At 39.8% G+C, this 17,273-nt stretch overlaps 1 protein-coding gene across 3 annotated transcripts in view; it reads left to right on the top strand.

Annotated features, from left to right (window-relative positions):
- Positions 1-17,273, top strand: part of TTC17 (tetratricopeptide repeat domain 17) — a gene marked incomplete at its 5' end in the record, with an annotated part of 154,947 nt that overhangs the window by 80,186 nt on the left and 57,488 nt on the right. For 2 of the 3 annotated variants that reach the window (XM_082660692.1, XM_082660690.1), the window contains one exon: positions 13,574-13,744. The exons of the other annotated variant lie outside the window; for it this stretch is intronic. In XM_082660692.1, coding sequence (XP_082516818.1) covers positions 13,574-13,744 — 171 coding nt within the window. The remainder of the gene's footprint in view (positions 1-13,573; positions 13,745-17,273) is intronic. 3 annotated transcript variants of the gene reach the window in all.

The raw sequence follows: 17,273 nt of genomic DNA on the forward strand, positions 1-17,273 counted from the left end.
GCTGCACTTCGTATATCATCCCTCAAAAGAGATACATACATCCCTATATAAAACATGCCTCTGAACTGTATTATGGGGGACAGTCATAATAAACCCTAAAAGCACACCTAAAATGGTCCCTTTCAGTTTAGCGTGTCACTTTGATCTCTTCTGTATTTGCATCATTAGATTGCTGTAAAGCATTGGATTTTACACAGAAGATCTGGTAGCCGTACTTGTAATATTCACTCAGTAGGTAATATTTGTCTTTTGGGATTCCCAGCATTTTGGTTTCATGAGCAAAATGGTTACCTTTTGTTTTCATAAGAAGTTAAGACATTTAGGCAGGTTTTGTTAACCAGTGGTTTTACACTTCAGCCTCCGAAAGACATTTAATATGTATATAAATACTTCTTGGTTTTTAACATGAATTTTTTGTCCAGCATGCAAAAAAAATTGTTTTCTTTTGAGGAATGAGCCTGTTGGCCCCTGCTTAAGGTCTTTCTACAGTTGTCCTCCAGTCATTATAGATTGTTAACCTGGCCAAATAATATTTAAGAAAAATGAAATTTGATAGTGGATATAACCTTCTAAAGCAATAGAGTATTTGTTTTCTTTCAAGCAAAGGGACCTGAGTATGGCTTATTTATTCATTCATTTATTCAACGAATGTCTACTATTCTAGGAACTAGAAACCAAACAAGCAAGCAAAAAACTCCAAGTCTTACGGAGCTCCATTCTAGTAAAGAGAAACAGAGCAGATGATAAACATACGCAAGAAGTTATTTAGTATGTTAGCAAATAAGTGCTCTGGGGAAAAATAAATAGAGCAGGAGGGTTGGTGTGATATTTAAATTGGATTGTTAAGGGAGGCCCCATTGAGAAAGTGACACTTGAGCAAAGATTTGAAGGAGGTAAAGGGTTGGACCATGCAGACATACAGCATAAGAGCATTTCAGGCAGAGAAAGTAGTTGTTGCAAAAGCTTATGCAAGGAGAGCTTTTCTGTGGTTTGGTGGTGTTGGAGGAAATGAAAGCACAGACGAACGGGAGGAGGGTAGAACCGCATCTTTACTGCCTTGCAGACCATTCTAATAATTTGGGCTTTTATTCTAAGAGAAAGATGTATGATTTGGAAGGTTTTGAGCATTAGAGGAAAATTATCTGATTTACGTTTTAACAGGATTCTTCTGGCTGCTCTGTTGAAGATAGATTGTAGTCAGGTAATGGCACAAGCAGGAAGACCAGTTAGGATGCTGTTGCAAAAATGTAGGTGGGGCTTCCCTGGTGGCGCAGTGGTTGAGAGTCCGCCTGCCGAGGCAGGGGACACGGGTTCGTGCCCCGGTCTGGGAAGATCCCACATGCCGCGGAGCGGCTGGGCCCGTGAGCCATGGCCGCTGAGCCTGCGCGTCCGGAGCCTGTGCTCTGCAACGGGAGAGGCCACAACAGTGAGAGGCCCGCATAACACACACACACACACACAAAAAAATGTAGGTGAAGGATGATGTTGCCTTGGACCAGTGGGGTGAGAGGGGAGAAGGTGAGAAGTGATCATCATATTTGGGGTATATTTTTGAAGGTGGAACCAATAAGACACTACCAGAGGAAGTATGGGAAATGAAAGAAGCAGGGGTCAGGGTGACTCCTAAATATGGGACCTAATCAACTAGGTGCTATTTAATGAGATTTTTAATAACCAGTGGTGCTATTTAATGAGAGAAAGTCTGAGGAGGGAACAGATTTAGGGAGAAAAACAAGTTTTAAACAAGTTTCAGTTGCCTTCTAAATGTTTAAGTGATGGTATTGGGTAGGCAGTTGGGTATATATGAATGTCATTATGGTCAAGGAAGAGCCCCAGGCTAGAGATGAAAATTTGTGAACCATGGACATATGAATGTCTTTTAAAAATCACAAAATTGGATGAACTTACCTCAGTGATTAGTATAAAAAGAAAAGAGGTCAGCGATTAATTACTAGGGCATTCCAGCCAACATTTAGTGATTGGGAAGAGGAAGAACATTACAGGAGTAGCCAGTAAGACAGTAGGGAAACCAGGCAAGTGTTCTGTTCCAGAAGCCAAGCGAAGAAAGTGTTCCAAGGAGTGGTCAGTTATATCGTTATTCTTATGCTACGTGGATATATCCTAAGCTTGAGTTGGATGAGGACAGAGAATAAAGCATCGGATTTCTGAACATGGAGGTTGTTGGCAGTCTTCTAAAAGTTTGTATTAAATGGCTTGTGAAGTAGGGGAAGTGGAGATGGCCAGCAGCTCTTTCAAGGAGTTTTGCTGTAGTGAGGAGCAGAAAAATGGGATTGTAGTTGTGGGGGAAGGTGGGATCGAAGATACTTGGTTTTGGCTTTATTGTTCTAAAAATAAGAGGTATTGCAGTGTGTTCCTGTAGGAAATATCCAGTAAAGAGGAGGAAATTGAGGATGCAGAAAAAATTGTAGAAGCAAAACTCTTGAATAAACAGAAGGGGATGGGCTCCAAGGCACAGGTGTAGTGTAGAGGTTGTCCTTGAATAGGAGAAGGTACAATTTATAGGTATAGATGTAGGTATGTTGGTGCGACTTTTGATTACTTCTCAGTGAAGTAAGAGGCCAGTTGTCAGATGAGTGTGAAGAGGGGCAGAGGAGGTTAGAAATACAATGAGAGAGGAAGGGCTGAAAACAATGGACTCAGAAGGTGAATTGAATAGAGAGGTTTCTAATTTTGGTAACTGGATCATGTCAATGTCATTAATTTAGAGAAGGAATATGGAAAAGAAATTACCTATGCCTTCATGTGTGGCTGGAAAATAAGTTCAGTGATAGACATGTTCATACAGAGATGCCACTGGTTCCCTCAGATAGTTCAGGGTGAGAAGAAAAGTCCTAGAATGGAATCTTAGAAAATACTAGCATTTAAGGAGCAGAGGCAGTGAAAGTGAGTAAAGAGAGGTATTGGGAGAACCAAGAGGGAGCTGGGTCTTGAAGGTCAGAAGAACAGAGAGTTTGAGAAGGAAAAAGAAATCAACAGTAGCATGTCCTATATTGGTTCCTAAAGTAGGGTACAAATATCACCAGAGGCACACAAGCTTCTAGGTGGTACTTAGAGTAACATTTTTTGATTTTAGTATTTGTGGCTTATTCTAATGGGCATTAGAAGAAATAAATAACCAGCACATCAAATCTGTAATTCATGAAAAGTGGTACTGATTTTCCCTTTTAACATAAATTAATGTAAGATTACACAGTGACTCCATTTAAAGAAGAACATTGCATAAATAATGGTACTGGTACCTATGGGAAAATCACGACAGTAGTGGACGAATGAATAGTGTGGGAAGCTCTGGGTTTAACAGTTTAGAAAATCATTTGGTGACCTCATTTCATCAAAAGTATTTTTTGTAAAATGGGGAAATATCTATACTAAAACAAGAATAAATTTTAGGAAAATAGAACTATTAAAGTGAGCTCTCTATGTATAGTTGAATTACTTTTAGAGTTTCTGGCATAGATTCTAAACTATATAACTTTTGTTTCATCCTGTCACTGTGTAACTAAAATAACCTTAAAGCAAATAGTTAATGATACCAGGAATCATTCTTTAGATAATATATAATAGGACACAAATAAGGAAGACTTTAAAAAAATCCACTTATTAGAAACATGAAAAAGTAATTTGTGTTTGGAATAAAATAGTAGGAAACTTTGGCAGCTGAGTGAAGAAGTAAGGCATTTATTAGGCCCAGCATGTAATACACACGGAGCAAGTGGTTTTATTCTGTCTCTGGGACTCTTGGAACTGATTCACTGCAGCTTGGTTGTGATGCTGCAAGAGGACTGTGTCCAAGGGCAGCAACTAAGCAGTCACTCTAGATATTTGAGTAGCACTTCTTGAAGTCAGCTAGGAGGTTAGCACTGCAGCTTGTTACTCAGTTATGGAATTCTTTTGTTCATTACCTTAAAAAGAAGAAGTTGCAAATTTATAATCTGAGTTACAGAGCTTAACACTTCAGGTGTGCGAATGGTCTTTGCCAGTGTTAGGGTTACTATCTTGAGTCTCCAGTAGGAAGTGAGTTATACTTTTGAGTTTGTAAATTAAGATCATGGTTCTGCTTCCTTTATGCTCTGTATGTAGTGCGGGACACCCACTGGAAGGCATCGTTAATCATATTTTGTGAACACTTACCTACAGATAGGGTTGGAAAGTTATACTGAGACATCTTTCTTTGTGTGTAGGCGCCATTCTGCGTCAGGAACTTACTGTGGTTTCCTGCATTCACAGCACTGAGGTCACAGTGATTGTACACACCAGCAAGAAAAATGAAGGATGAGCAAGATGGGGTCTGTTTTATCTAGCCCCCACTAATTATTGAGCAAGATATTTTAAATATGGTTTGTCACTGCAGTAGTACATGTCTCCTGATAGGAACTGAAGGGGGCTAACTTCTAGTTATAAATACTTTGTGTGTAGTAAGTTAGGCAAGTTCATTGGATGCTATCTTTTTACATCTTCAGTTTCCATTCATTGTTGCAGATGTTTTTGGAGATATTTCAGTTTGTGATGTTAAGCTTTGCTATCTCATATAGCAAGCATTTGCATGACTCCTTCCCATTCAAAAAGATTATTCTAATTGGCAGAACTCTCCCTCCCTCCCTCCCTCCCTCCCTCCCTCCCTCCCTCCCTCCCTCCCTCCCTCTCTCTCTCTCTCTCTCCCTCTCTCCCTCTCTCTCTCTCTCTCTCCCTCTCCCTCTCTCCCTCTCTCCCTCTCTCCCTCTCTCTCTCTCTCCCTCTCTCCCTCTCCCTCTCTCTCTCTCTCTCTCTCTCTCTCTCTCTCTCTCTCTCTCTCACACACACACACACACACACACACACACAAATCCATGCTACATTAGAGTGGGCTCTTTTTTAAGTGACCTATGCCTCAGAAAATTCTTTACGTGCACTGCAAACCAACTAGTTGAAATGAATTCCCAGTTTTGGAGTTCTTGTTTGAAACAGTGAGTACCAGCAGTTCCCTGGCAGTCCAGTGGTTAGGACGTGGTGCTTTCATTGCCGTGGGCCCAGCTTCAGTCCCTGGTCAGGGATCTAAAATCCCACAAGCTGCAAGGTGCAGCCAAAATAAACGGAAAACAAACCAAGAAAATAGGGGCTTCCCTGGTGGTGCAGTGGTTAAGAATCCGCCTGCCAATGCAGGGGACACGGGTTCGATCCCAGGTCCAGGACGATCCCACATACCCCAGAGCAAATAAGCCTATGCACCACAACTACTGAGCCTGCGCTCTAGAGCCAGTGATCCACAACTACTGAGCCCGTGTGCCACAACTACTGAAGCCCACACCCCTAGAGCCCATGCTCTGCAACAAGAGAAGCCACCGCAGTGAGAAGCCCGTGCACCTCAACGAAAGAGTAGCCCCTGCTCACCGCAACTAAAAGCCCGCACGCAGCAATGAAGACCCAACTTAGCCAAAAATAAATAAGTAAAATAAATTTATTAAAGAAAAACAAAAAACAGTGAGCACCAAGTATTTCAACCCTTTTACAGATTTAATCATTGAATGATTTTTTTTTAAAACTCAGTTCCATGGGCTGATGGAAATAAAGCAGTTGAGCCTGATAATCAGTAGAAAAGAGCATTAGTGAGATTTAAAATACATATGGCTGAGGATACCTGGCATGTATCTGTGTGTCCGTGTATATGCTGGTTTTGGGTTTTCCCCCCCTTTTTTCTTTCAGTGTTGGTTGTTACAATAGTCGGATTTATTTCATACTAAACTATTGTGATCTTTGACCAAGAAAATCTCAGTAGTCTGTTACTTTTTCTTAACCACCAAAGTTTATTTAGTTAGGATCTTGAAAATACAGGAGAAATTTAAATCATATTTCATAGCTGTTGAAAAGAACACAGCTTCGGGTTTCTCTTCTCATTTAGTTTGTTTTTATTGATATAACAACAAATCTAAATTTGCCATTCAAAATTTGCCACTCTGAAAGCAGTTTAACTGCTTTAGCTGCCAGGCATTACTTAATAACCCAGTCAAATCACAAATATCTAAAATGATAATTATTTTAAAAAATAATAAAACAAGCATATCAAATTTCAGGAGAAGGAACTAGAGGTCAGTAGCAGCTCATAGGGTATGTGGTGTTGATCAAGTCTTCTGAGTCCTGGTATACCTGTAGTAATATAGCCAATTTCCCTTGATGATGTGAAATACAGCTAGAGGAAAACCTAACATGAACAAAACAATTCACCACCTCCCTCACCGTACACTGCCTAAGTACCATAAATGTTAAAAACTGGGAGAGAGCAAGAAACCATGTTATTTATTATGTGCAAAGTGGCCACTGAGGTGAATGCCTCCAGGCAACTTTGGTGATATAAAGCAAAAGGAAACAGTATGATACTATCATTTATTTTTCTATGCTTTTCACTTGATTTAGTGCACTGATAATATGTACTTAGATTTAGGTAGATATACTCAAATCAAAGTTCCTGTCTTAATCCCAAACCCCTAAAGTGGGTCTGATATCAGGCAGCTAGGGAACTTTCTTACTGAAAGCCACAAGGCCTTGCTCAAAACGTTCTGTGGTAGAGGGACTTCAGTGGCCTTTTTTGTTAACCTTTGTTTAAATATCATACTTATTACCCAACCAGTGTAAAGGACAATGCCTAACCCTCTTTGTCCTCATATCTAAGTCCTATGAGATATTACTGGGCTCAAGTCCTTAACAATCATGGAATAACTAGGCTCTTGTGTTCTCATTTAAAGGTACTGTTCTTATAATCCACTTAGTCTGAGGAGTAAAAAAGACCAAGTAGCCTTTGACGTTTTATTAGCCTTGGCCTTGCATTAGGAAATTGCATTTAGGAAAAAGCGCAAGCCTAATGGCAGTAAATGCTTCTGATGGAAGGTCCCTTCCCCATTATGCATATCTCTGGGCCTCCATTTATAGTTTGAGGAGGGGGAGCAGAGTTAAATCTATTGATTTTTCTACCAGATTTTTTTCCTTGACATCAGCAGGTGACCAATCACTTGCAGCAAGAGAAAGGAGAGGTAAATATAAACTCCAGAGGTTGTGAGTAGCTAGGAAATCTAAGCCCTCCCCTGTTGCCTCATCCCAACCCTCTGTTTATAGGCTTATTCTAGGTATTAAGAATTGAATGAAGCCAACTCACTGCAAGAATATGTGGTTGATGCGAATAGACATGCTTAATTTAAGCTCACTGACCACATAAGGACTTTAATATCATTCTGTCTTTTGCAAAGTCAATGGAAATTATACCAAACCATGACATATGATGATGCTATTGTGGAATACTTGTTTTCTTTACCACATACACCCTGCTTTCCTGGTTCCTTGTGTCGGCTTATATTGTTTTCAGTAGCTCTTCCCCATAACCCTCCCTCCTGCCCTCCCCCCACACAAAAATTCTAATCTTGCCCATCCTTCAAGGCCCACTTCTGCTATATGCCTTACTGATCCCTTAATTATAAGTAGTGCATAACCAGTCATGCCACCTGCGCCTCTCCTTCAGCTCCTGTGACTTGCCATTACAGTTACTTGTGTACAAGACACTACTCTCCTACAGGACTTCTCTAGCTCATTGAGAGCAGGGACCAATCCTTTTTTTCATCTTCATACCATGGCCCACTATGCATTCCACACCATCCTCCCAATATTTAGCCCATAGAATGTACTTAAACTGCAAATTAGCTAATGGCATTTCAGGTTTGAACTACTGAAAATACTTAGTAATAGAGGGTAATTAACTCATACCCACCCACTGTTTATCCAGAATGCTTTATACCAGACCCCCACTCAACATACATATATAGATATAGATCTTCTTTTGAGGTCTGCAGCTCCGGCACAATAGGAGGGGGAATAGAAAAGGAATTATCTCATTTGTGTCCACTAGAAGATGACACATCTAATAGATAGCCTGTATTTTCTCCTGTCTGCTCTGTTTTTAATGAAAGTTACAAATGTTGACCCTCATTGAAAAACTGACATTTATGGGTAAATCAGTAAGTGTGAGAATCTATTGGATTTGTTTCCCCAACATTCTTGCTTGAAACAAATTTCCCTAGGCTGAAGTAAGATATTTAAATTTAATAATAACAATAACAATAATAACAAAATATTCAACAGCAGCTATGGCAGTTAATTTTCTTTCTTTCTCAATATTGTTTCTACATGAGAAAATCTTTCCTAGTAAAACTTCCAGTAAATGTTTAAATTCCCTTGTTTAGACATCTAGCCTGATCTTTCACATTTCTGGAGGAAGTTACAGCTGTGGAGAGCTTGAATTCCATCACTGGAGTCATGTCTTCCACAGTCTCCATGTCATGGTGTCTGTGTCTCAACTGGTGCTGACTCTGCTCCCTGTGCTTTAGTCACTTAAGTGATGGCCACGTGGCAAGACAAAGAGGCCAGATTTATTGGTGGTTCTCTTTTTTCTTCTCTAAAAGAAGGCAGGGAGTACAGGTCTATAGAAACCAATGCACCTCTGAACTCTTGGGCAAATCACATTCCCCCACCATGTGTGAAGAGAGTGTTACCCAGGATAGAATTTAACTCTAGAATATGTAGTAAAAGGGAATCAATCCCTCTCTCTCTCTCTCCCTCCCTCTCTCTCTCTTTTCTTTTGAGGTCACACACTTTTCTTTCTTAGTTTTTCCTTTTTAAGCTCACTTGTGGCTCATTCACCTCACCGTGAGGGAACACCTGTATAATCCTGAGGTTGCTGATTTCAAGTCTTTAATATGGTGTTTTCTGTCTGGCATTGTACTTTTACTTTTGGTACTTGTACTTTTCTGTCTGACTTTGTACTTTTAAGGTCAGCCAGTACATAACCATTACTTTTAAACCTCCTGCAAAGAATTCCATTCAGCAGTAATTGCTGAATGAGAACAAGTCTGAGCCGTTACTTCCGTCAAAATGATTTCTCTCGTCTAAGTGGAGGACGGCACAGGACAGAGGAAGTGAGGCAGTTTCCCTTGTCTCAGGTGCAGCCATCAGCAACCTCGGTTCGCCTAGATTCAAGGAGTTCTGTATGTTTATGTTCACCGTGGTTTCAGCAATAGTGTTTCCTACAGCTCCTCTTACTGTAGGACAGTAGCTTCTCTCTCCATTTCAGATAAAGAACCTAGACACAGAGAAGGGAATTGATTTGCCAAGGTTCATATGGTAAGGCTGCAGCTAAGGCAGGATTTAAATTCATACCATGGAATGCTCCTCTTAGAACAAGGTCTACAAGACTTTGTCACAGCCCGTGGAGGTGGAAATCATAAAGGAATCTGTTCCCAGTGAGGTTTCTTACTGCTTCACGTATACCTATTTCTCTGTGTAGTACCAGGCCCCACATGCCACCCACAGTTAAAGTTTCCTCGTAATAATTTAAAGCAATCTTGCATAACAATGGTGCACAACTGAAAGATACACTTTTGTTCACTTCACAATTTATATTACTATTTTTCCTAAAAGATACATATCCTACTAGAGAAATAAATATGAAATTAGTTGCTTGGCTCTTACAAAGTTCTGAGGCCTCTCAATTTTGTGGCATTCCTTTCTTATAACTAACCCTAAAGGATTCCTAACCCAACCAGGAATTTCTTACCAACTTATGAGATTCAGAAGAGAAGAATTCTTAAAAAAAGAAGAGAATAATTCTTTTTAACAAGTAAGTGGTTACCTAACTCCAGTTAGAAAATAAATATTCTTCTAGGACCTTTGTAAACAGGGTTTATATGAGAAGATAGGAGATTTCTTTAACCTTAGTCACGGTAGGAGTTCCTGAGAACTTAGTTTACTCTGAAAATCTGTTTAGCCACAGAATAATTGTGCCTTTCTCCCTTAGGAGACTTATGCTTTGACAAGGTATATTAAATATTTAGTTGTTTTCCAGAACACCCTTGTAGGGGAGGTTAATATTAATAACCCAACTTATGCAGTCAATACTCTAACCACAGAAAAGGATGTTGATATGTCTAAGATCTCATAGCAGTTCCAGAATCAGAAATACCCTCTTTGGAGTTTCATGCTCAGTTGGTTTTGCCTTGTACTCTCTTACCTCTAAGAAAAATCAGACTGCCAGGATTTGAATTGCTAAATGCTTTGCAAGCAAGTATAGAGCATTAAGCAGAGAAAAGTGTTTCCATTTTCACCTGGAACCTTGTTGTCTAAAGCATTTCATTTAAATCATGTAGTTCCCAAAACAACAACAACAACAACATACCTCTCAAGGTTAGTCCAAGCCATAGAATCTCCTCATTTTTGCATTAACAAAAAATAATAGCCTTATGCACGGAAGATGACTTTTTACTTTTTAGGTGTCTTTCCATTTTTCCTTCTCCATTTTCTTGTGTTTCTTTAATAAGAACATCATCTCTGCCTTTGCTGGGAAGACAAGCAATATTTTTCTACATAGGCAACTTTTTTTTAGTTCCCCTTTGAGCTAGAGTAGACCTATACTATACGTGCTTTTTTTTTTTTTTGCGGTACGCGGGCCTCTCACTGTTGGGGCCTCTCCCGTTGCGGAGCACAGGCTCCAACGTGCAGGCTCAGCGGCCATGGCTCACGGGCCCAGCCGCTCCGCGGCATGTGGGATCTTCCCGGACCGGGGCGCAAACCCGTGTCCCCTGCATCGGCAGGCGGACTCTCAACCACTGCGCCACCAGGGAAGCCCTGGACCTGTACTATAGTCCAAAGAATAGAAACTTATTTTTTCTGAAATTCTTCAGTTCTCCCTCAGGCAACTGGAAGGAGTAATTCAAAAATTAGGCAGTATGACTTTCTATGATTAGCCTAGATAATCATGGAAATCACACCAGAATGCTAAACCAGTCTCTTTTTAACTGTCAGCCTAAGAAAATTCATATTAATAGTTCTCATTTTAAAGCATGTAGTTTTTACATGATCATTTTGACCCTGTCTATTTCCAAGAAATATCCTAACATAAACTTCTTATGCTTCCTTTAATTCCCCCAGTTCTCCCTGATCCCCTTTCCTGCCCTCTCCCTCAGAGGTATTGGCCCCAATTTCCTGAGTTGGAGGGCAAGACATTCTTAGAATGCAGAAGGCTTGCTTCAAGAGGGTGTCTGGGCTTGAGGTCATGCAAGAGGACTAATTTTAGCTTCCGGATCTTATGCACATCGTATCTTATAAGTTACCTATGAAGCATTTTAAAATATTGCAGACATTTTAGAAGATGAAACCAATTAAATTTTTATAATAGAAAGGGTGAGAGAGAAAAATAAGAGATGGCAAAGGTTGGAGGAGGAAATCAACTGCAGGAAACACAGCTAGAATTTCACTGGGTTCCAGTGTTAAAGGTTTATCTTTTTGCTTTACTTGACCTGTGTCAAGATAAAAAATGCTTTAGAGGCAAATTCACCAAAGCTGAAGGCAGAGAGGATATTCACTAGGAAAACATGTTTAAAATTATCAGTATCATTGTCAGCTTTTTTTCCTCTCTGCTTTTAATAGTCATGCTTATTTATTTCCCAATTCAGAATTGCCTCTGAAAAGCATGCTGTTCTTCATAGTGAATTTTAGTCAGTCGGGTGTGTAGAGTAGTTGTTGTCATTGCTCTGTTTTATTTTAATGCTCTTATGCTTGGTTTCCCCGTACTTAATTGCACGTACTAGGTGGTGAAGACAGAATTAGAGGCAAATCGGCAACCTCTGTCCTCTCAGGAGAATCTGGAGAAAGAAAGCAACTACCATTGCTCATGGCTTCTTTTCTTAGCCCTCCAGGGCCCACACACTCCACACCTTCCGTCTCTGTCAAATCGTACTTCTCGTTGTCTCCCAAACACAAATGAGAATTCCTGTTCCTGTTGCTTTGCTCAACACATTATTCCTCCCTGCCTAGAATGCCACCTTCTCTACTTTTTCTGCTAAAGAGGTAGTATTGACTAGGGGAAAGCCAAGAAGCTTTGTGGTAAAATAGAATTAATTCAAATCCCAGATCTACCACTTACTTATTGTTTGACCATAGGCAAGTTACTTAGTTTCACTGATAATCAGTTTCCTTATCTGTGAAATTAATAATATTTCACAAGGTGTGTTTGAGGAGTAAGTGGAAGAAAAAATACAGAAGTACTCAATAAATATTGATTCCCTTCCTTGTAATTCCCCCTTTTGAAGTTCTGTGTTTTTAAGTCCTACGTATTCTTCAAAATTCAAGTTCTACCTACTCAAAACTTATTCTCTGAAGCACTTACTTGGCACAGTAGACTACGTCATTATTGTTTGTTGTCTTGCGTTCATTGTCTTGTAAGCTTCCTGAGAGCTAAAGCTTCTGACATAGCCTTGTTGAAAATGGTAGCCTCAGATGTGTGATAGTGTAGAACTGGAAAATGGGAAGTAAATCCTTAAGTAGGCAGTCCCCTTTCTCTCACCTAGGAAGTTGGGAAAGGTTTTGAGTCCATTGTGTTTTCTTGGCACAATAAGGAAAATGGCCTGAGAAATGCTTTCCAAAATTATGGAATCTGAAAGGGAGTCATCAGATCCAGAAAGAGACTTGTAATTCCATTGCCGCAGAGACAGCCTGATTGGGTACATACATCTCTTTGGGGCAACATTCTCTTAAAAAATAAAAAAAACTTGTAGAGAATGTTAGGACGTTCTGATAAAGGAGGAAAGTTACTTTTACACTCTTACCCAGAGAATCGTCCTATAATATGAATGTAGGCTTCCACTGAACATGCACCTTCAGTAGCAACGCACATGGAACATGAGGAGACCTGTTCAGCCAGCCAGATTCCCACTGCAGCATACACAACAGCCTAGTAACACATTCTCCTACCCAGAGAACGTCCATCAGGTGGAGCTGGATAGTGGCTCTTTATCCCTGTTAACATACAATCCCTAATAAGGTCGAAGCTCTTCGACTCCTGGGCAAAACTGTAGCAAAAGGTCATGCTCACTATACGTATCAGAAGGTATCACAGAGTGCTATGATTACATTCAAGATGTGACATTTTATGCTTAGGTAAATCTTTATTACATGATCAGAACTTGTTTTTCAAAAGAAAAAAACAGGCACCTGTGTGATCTGACAGTCTTAAATGTGGATTCTCTGCCTCCACTATCCCCCTCTAAGTCCTTGGTTTTTAATTTATAATCCTTTACCTTTTGGTATATCTTTCATTTTAAACTATGATGCAAGAATGGTATATTTTTCAGCTATAATTCATCTATCTCCAGACTTATTCAGGTACTAATCTCTCATTTCTCACCTTCAAAAGGCAAATAGAAGGAAAACCACTTTTTTATGATGTTTCTGACTTTCAGAGAAGTGTTTCACAATCATTCATTATGAATGGAAGGAGATCTTGGGACCTGAACTTTGTTGTTATAGTTTTTTCCCCAAATACTTAAAATAGCCTAACAGGTAAAACTTGAACTTCAGTGCAAAATCTTGAATCACAATTATGGTCTGCCTTTGGGCACTCCACCTCACTGATATGTGCATGTTCTGCTGGAGAAAAACCGACAGTCACCTTTTTGCTCTTCTTGATAGTTGGGGACCTTGAGCTATGGGACTACACAAGAGAGGTTTCTAATGTGCTCTATCTGTGTCTCTTGTCATTGAGGTAATTGTCATGCGAAAACCCTGGACAACAGCCATGACAAACAGAAATATTTTGACAACTCACAGTCACTGGATGCTGCTGAAGAAGAGCCCTCTGAGACAGGAACAGAGGAAGACCCTGTGCTCTCTGTTGAGAATTCAGGGAGGGACTCAGATGTCCTTAGACTTGAAAGTAAGTTGATTTGACCTGAGCTGTGCTTCTGGAGTAAAATCAACTCTCAGACTTGAAGCTTAGGCTTTCTCTACTCTCAAGCGTTTGTTCTTTCTTTTAACAGTCACTTACTATATTGTAGATCATGAAGGTGACCCTCAAGATTGGGAGGCAGAAGGCAAGCTATAAAGTGAAAATGCTCTGCACACTTCTTTCTGTTTTCTCCACCTCAACATCTTCATTTGCTAGAACAAATTTTATTTATGTACTAGTCTTTCTTCTTAATGTCATTAGTCTATTGAGTAAGTCATTGAAAAAAAAAGCAAGTTGTATTTATACTAACCCAATAAAATTTAAAGATTTGAAATAACGGGCATGCCTACCAGGCCCTTTCCTAAAATTCCATTTTATGACCACATTTTGAGCTACGCTGTTCTAAAAAGTTTTAAGATTATCAATTTATAATTGCCAAAATGAGTGACTTCTATTTTTTGTTTGTTTGTTTGTTTGCGGTACACGGGCCTCTCACTGTCATGGCCTCTCCCATTGCGGAGCACAGGCTCCAGATGCGCAGGCTCAGCAGCCATGGCTCACGGGCCTAGCCGGCATGTGGGATCTTCCCGGACGGGGGCACGAACCCATGTCCCCTGCATCGGCAGGTGGACTCTCAACCACTGTGCCACCAGGGAAGCCCAGTGACTTCTTTTAAGTACTCATCCTGCTTAACCTCTTTTCTGCCTTTGGAACAGTGCATGACTCCTCGCTTGAAACTTTCTCCTTCTTCTCCTCTTGGCTTCTGGGATATCACTTGTTCTTGGTTCTTTTCCTTGTCCTCAGAATATCTTTCTTCAATTTCATTCACTTATTCTTTACTTTGCCCTTTATTTTTTTTACCCAGGATCTTAACCTTGGTCTTCTTTTCTTAGTCCTCCGTGTGTTATCTCTTGGTGTTTCAGATACTTTGGAGTATACCAATGACTCTAAATCTGTATTTTCAGCTAAGACATTCTTTGTGACTCCAGATCTTATTTCTACCTTTTTAGTGGTCTCTTTATCTGGACGTGCCACAGCCATTTCAAACTTAACATATCTAAAATTGAACTTGTCTTCGTTTTGCCCTACTTCCTGAACTGTTTCTAGTTCCTATATTCCTGCTCCCTGTTAATGGCACAACTCATCCAGTCATCACTATGTCCAATCAATCCCTAAGACCTGTTAAATATATCATCTCTTCATCTAATCTATTCTTTGTGGCACTGTCTGAATTTAGACTTTCTTCATTTCTGCCAGGGCTGTTGTAGTAGGTTCACGATTGGCTTCCCTATATCTAGTCCTTTACTTCAGTCTATGTATGGAGAGTGCGAGAGAGGCAGGGGTTGTGTATGTGTGTAGGGGAGAAAAAGAGAGATAATACATAGAAATTGGTATACAATTTAAAAAGCAGAAACAACCCCTGTTACCACTTTCTTGTGTGTCCAAAGAGTTGTTTCTGAAATCAGACCTGATCTGGTAAGTTGCCTACGTTTGAAGTTTTCAGTAGCTGTTACCTATCGGAAGAGTCCAAATGTCTTAATGTGGGATATGAGGCAATTTAGCCCTTGATTCTGTCTCCTGCTGAACTGTACCATCTACTAGTACTCTGCATAGCAGGAAGTACAGACCTTTCACTATTTCCCTCACGTGCCATGCTGCTTTGAGCCTCCGTGTCTTTGCATAGGCTGAAAAGGACCCCTGCATGTTCTGTGCTTTTTATAGACAACTCCCATGCATCTCCAAGATCCAGCTCAAATGTCATCTCCTCTGTGAAGCATTCACAAAGGTCTCCAAGCATTTAGTTGCTCCATTTGCTGTCTTGTTCCTACTTTTTGTCAAGGCATATTTTATACAATATTAATTGCTTGTATGTCTTATGTTGCATCAGACTGTGAGCTTCTTATATATTGTGTCCTTTATAACGTTATATTCCTGTGTATAGTAAATATTTGTTAGAGTAATGAAATGTGTCCTTTGCCCTCCTGTGTAGATTGGATTAACATATTTAGCAATTACAGAATTTTGTGTTTCCTTCTAAGTGGTATTGTGTATGAAAAACAGTGTCTAAGAGAAGCAAGCTAGACCTCAAAGGAGGAAGTTGTGACCTTCACTTTTGCAGGTTTAGGGAATTAGTTTCATCAGTTCTACCAGAAATCATTGGGCTTTAAGGAAATTAATTTTCCATTTACCAACTCAAAAGAAATTGACTTTTAAACCAGATGGCCACTTTGTTCATTCACAGTGGGTCTACTCCTCTCTAGTGCCTGGCAGCCTCATGTCTCTTACTGACATCAGGTACCCACACAACCAAATGAACATCATAAGGGAGGCTGATACTGAGTAATGTTAAGGGGTTTTCGGGTTTTTTGGTTTGGTTTTTTTTTTTTTGGCCACGCCACGGGGCATGCGGGATCTTAGCTCCTCGACCAGGGATCAGACCCATGGCCCCTGCAGTGGAAGCATGGAGTCTTAACCACTGAACCACCAGGGAAGTCCTGGGGTATTTTTTTCAGTTTACAGAAACTTCCTATTCCAATACAACTCCTTAATGAGTGGAATACTCATGGCTACCATATTAGAGTCTTTTCCTACGACAATTCAGAATAAAACCCAACCAAAATCTTATTCTTTGTCTCTTCATTTTCCAAATACATCATTGCTTGAGGCAGATAACCTAGTGTTTAAGTTTCTTTAGTTTCATGTTTCCCACATAGTTCCATTCCATCCCCATACTGGGAACACTGAATGGTTGCCCTGGCTAGGGCTAGGTGTTTGCCAAGTCCCTTCAACATTATGCAAATTGTCTCTTAGGGTGCATTCCTTTTCACATTGCTAATTTAATTATAGTATAATGATGACTCTTACTAGTTTTACTCTTAGCTACTAACTTTTTTTTTTTTTTTTACTGTGTGTAAATTCTGGGATACTGACAAGTCCACAGGGACCACAGTCATGGTATGTGGTTAGGAGTCAGAAAGACTCTGTTTTTTAATATAAAGAGTATGGTATAATAAAAGTCAAGCATAGACATTAAAGAATTTTTAAAAACTCTATTTTTATAGGAAATTTTAAAGAAATACAAATAGTTAAGCCCGCTCCAGTAACCATAAATTATTATGATAATCACTACCTTTTGTGGTACTTTATACCTTACAAAGTTATGAATTGTGTATTAACCTTGTGAAATAGATATTAACCCCATCTTGTAGCTGAGAAAATTGAGACTCAGAGTAGTTAGGTACCTTGCCTCACATCTTCAGTAGGTGACGTATAACTAAAACTCATCCTCAGGCCTTCAGCTTCCGTACACTGTGTGTCATTTGCCTGTGGTTCTCAGAAGTAGGGGTTTGACCTATGGGATGCAGCAAAAGCAGTTCTAAGAGGGAAGTTTATAGCAATACAAGCCTACGTCAAGAAACAAGAAAAATCTCAAATAAAGAATCTAACCTTACACCTAAAGGAACTAGAGAAAGAAGAACAAACAAAACCAAAAACTAGTAGAAGGAAAGAAATCATA

The sequence above is a fragment of the Grampus griseus genome (assembly GCF_964374135.1).
Source record: "Grampus griseus genome assembly, chromosome: 8".
NCBI lineage: Eukaryota > Metazoa > Chordata > Mammalia > Artiodactyla > Delphinidae > Grampus > Grampus griseus.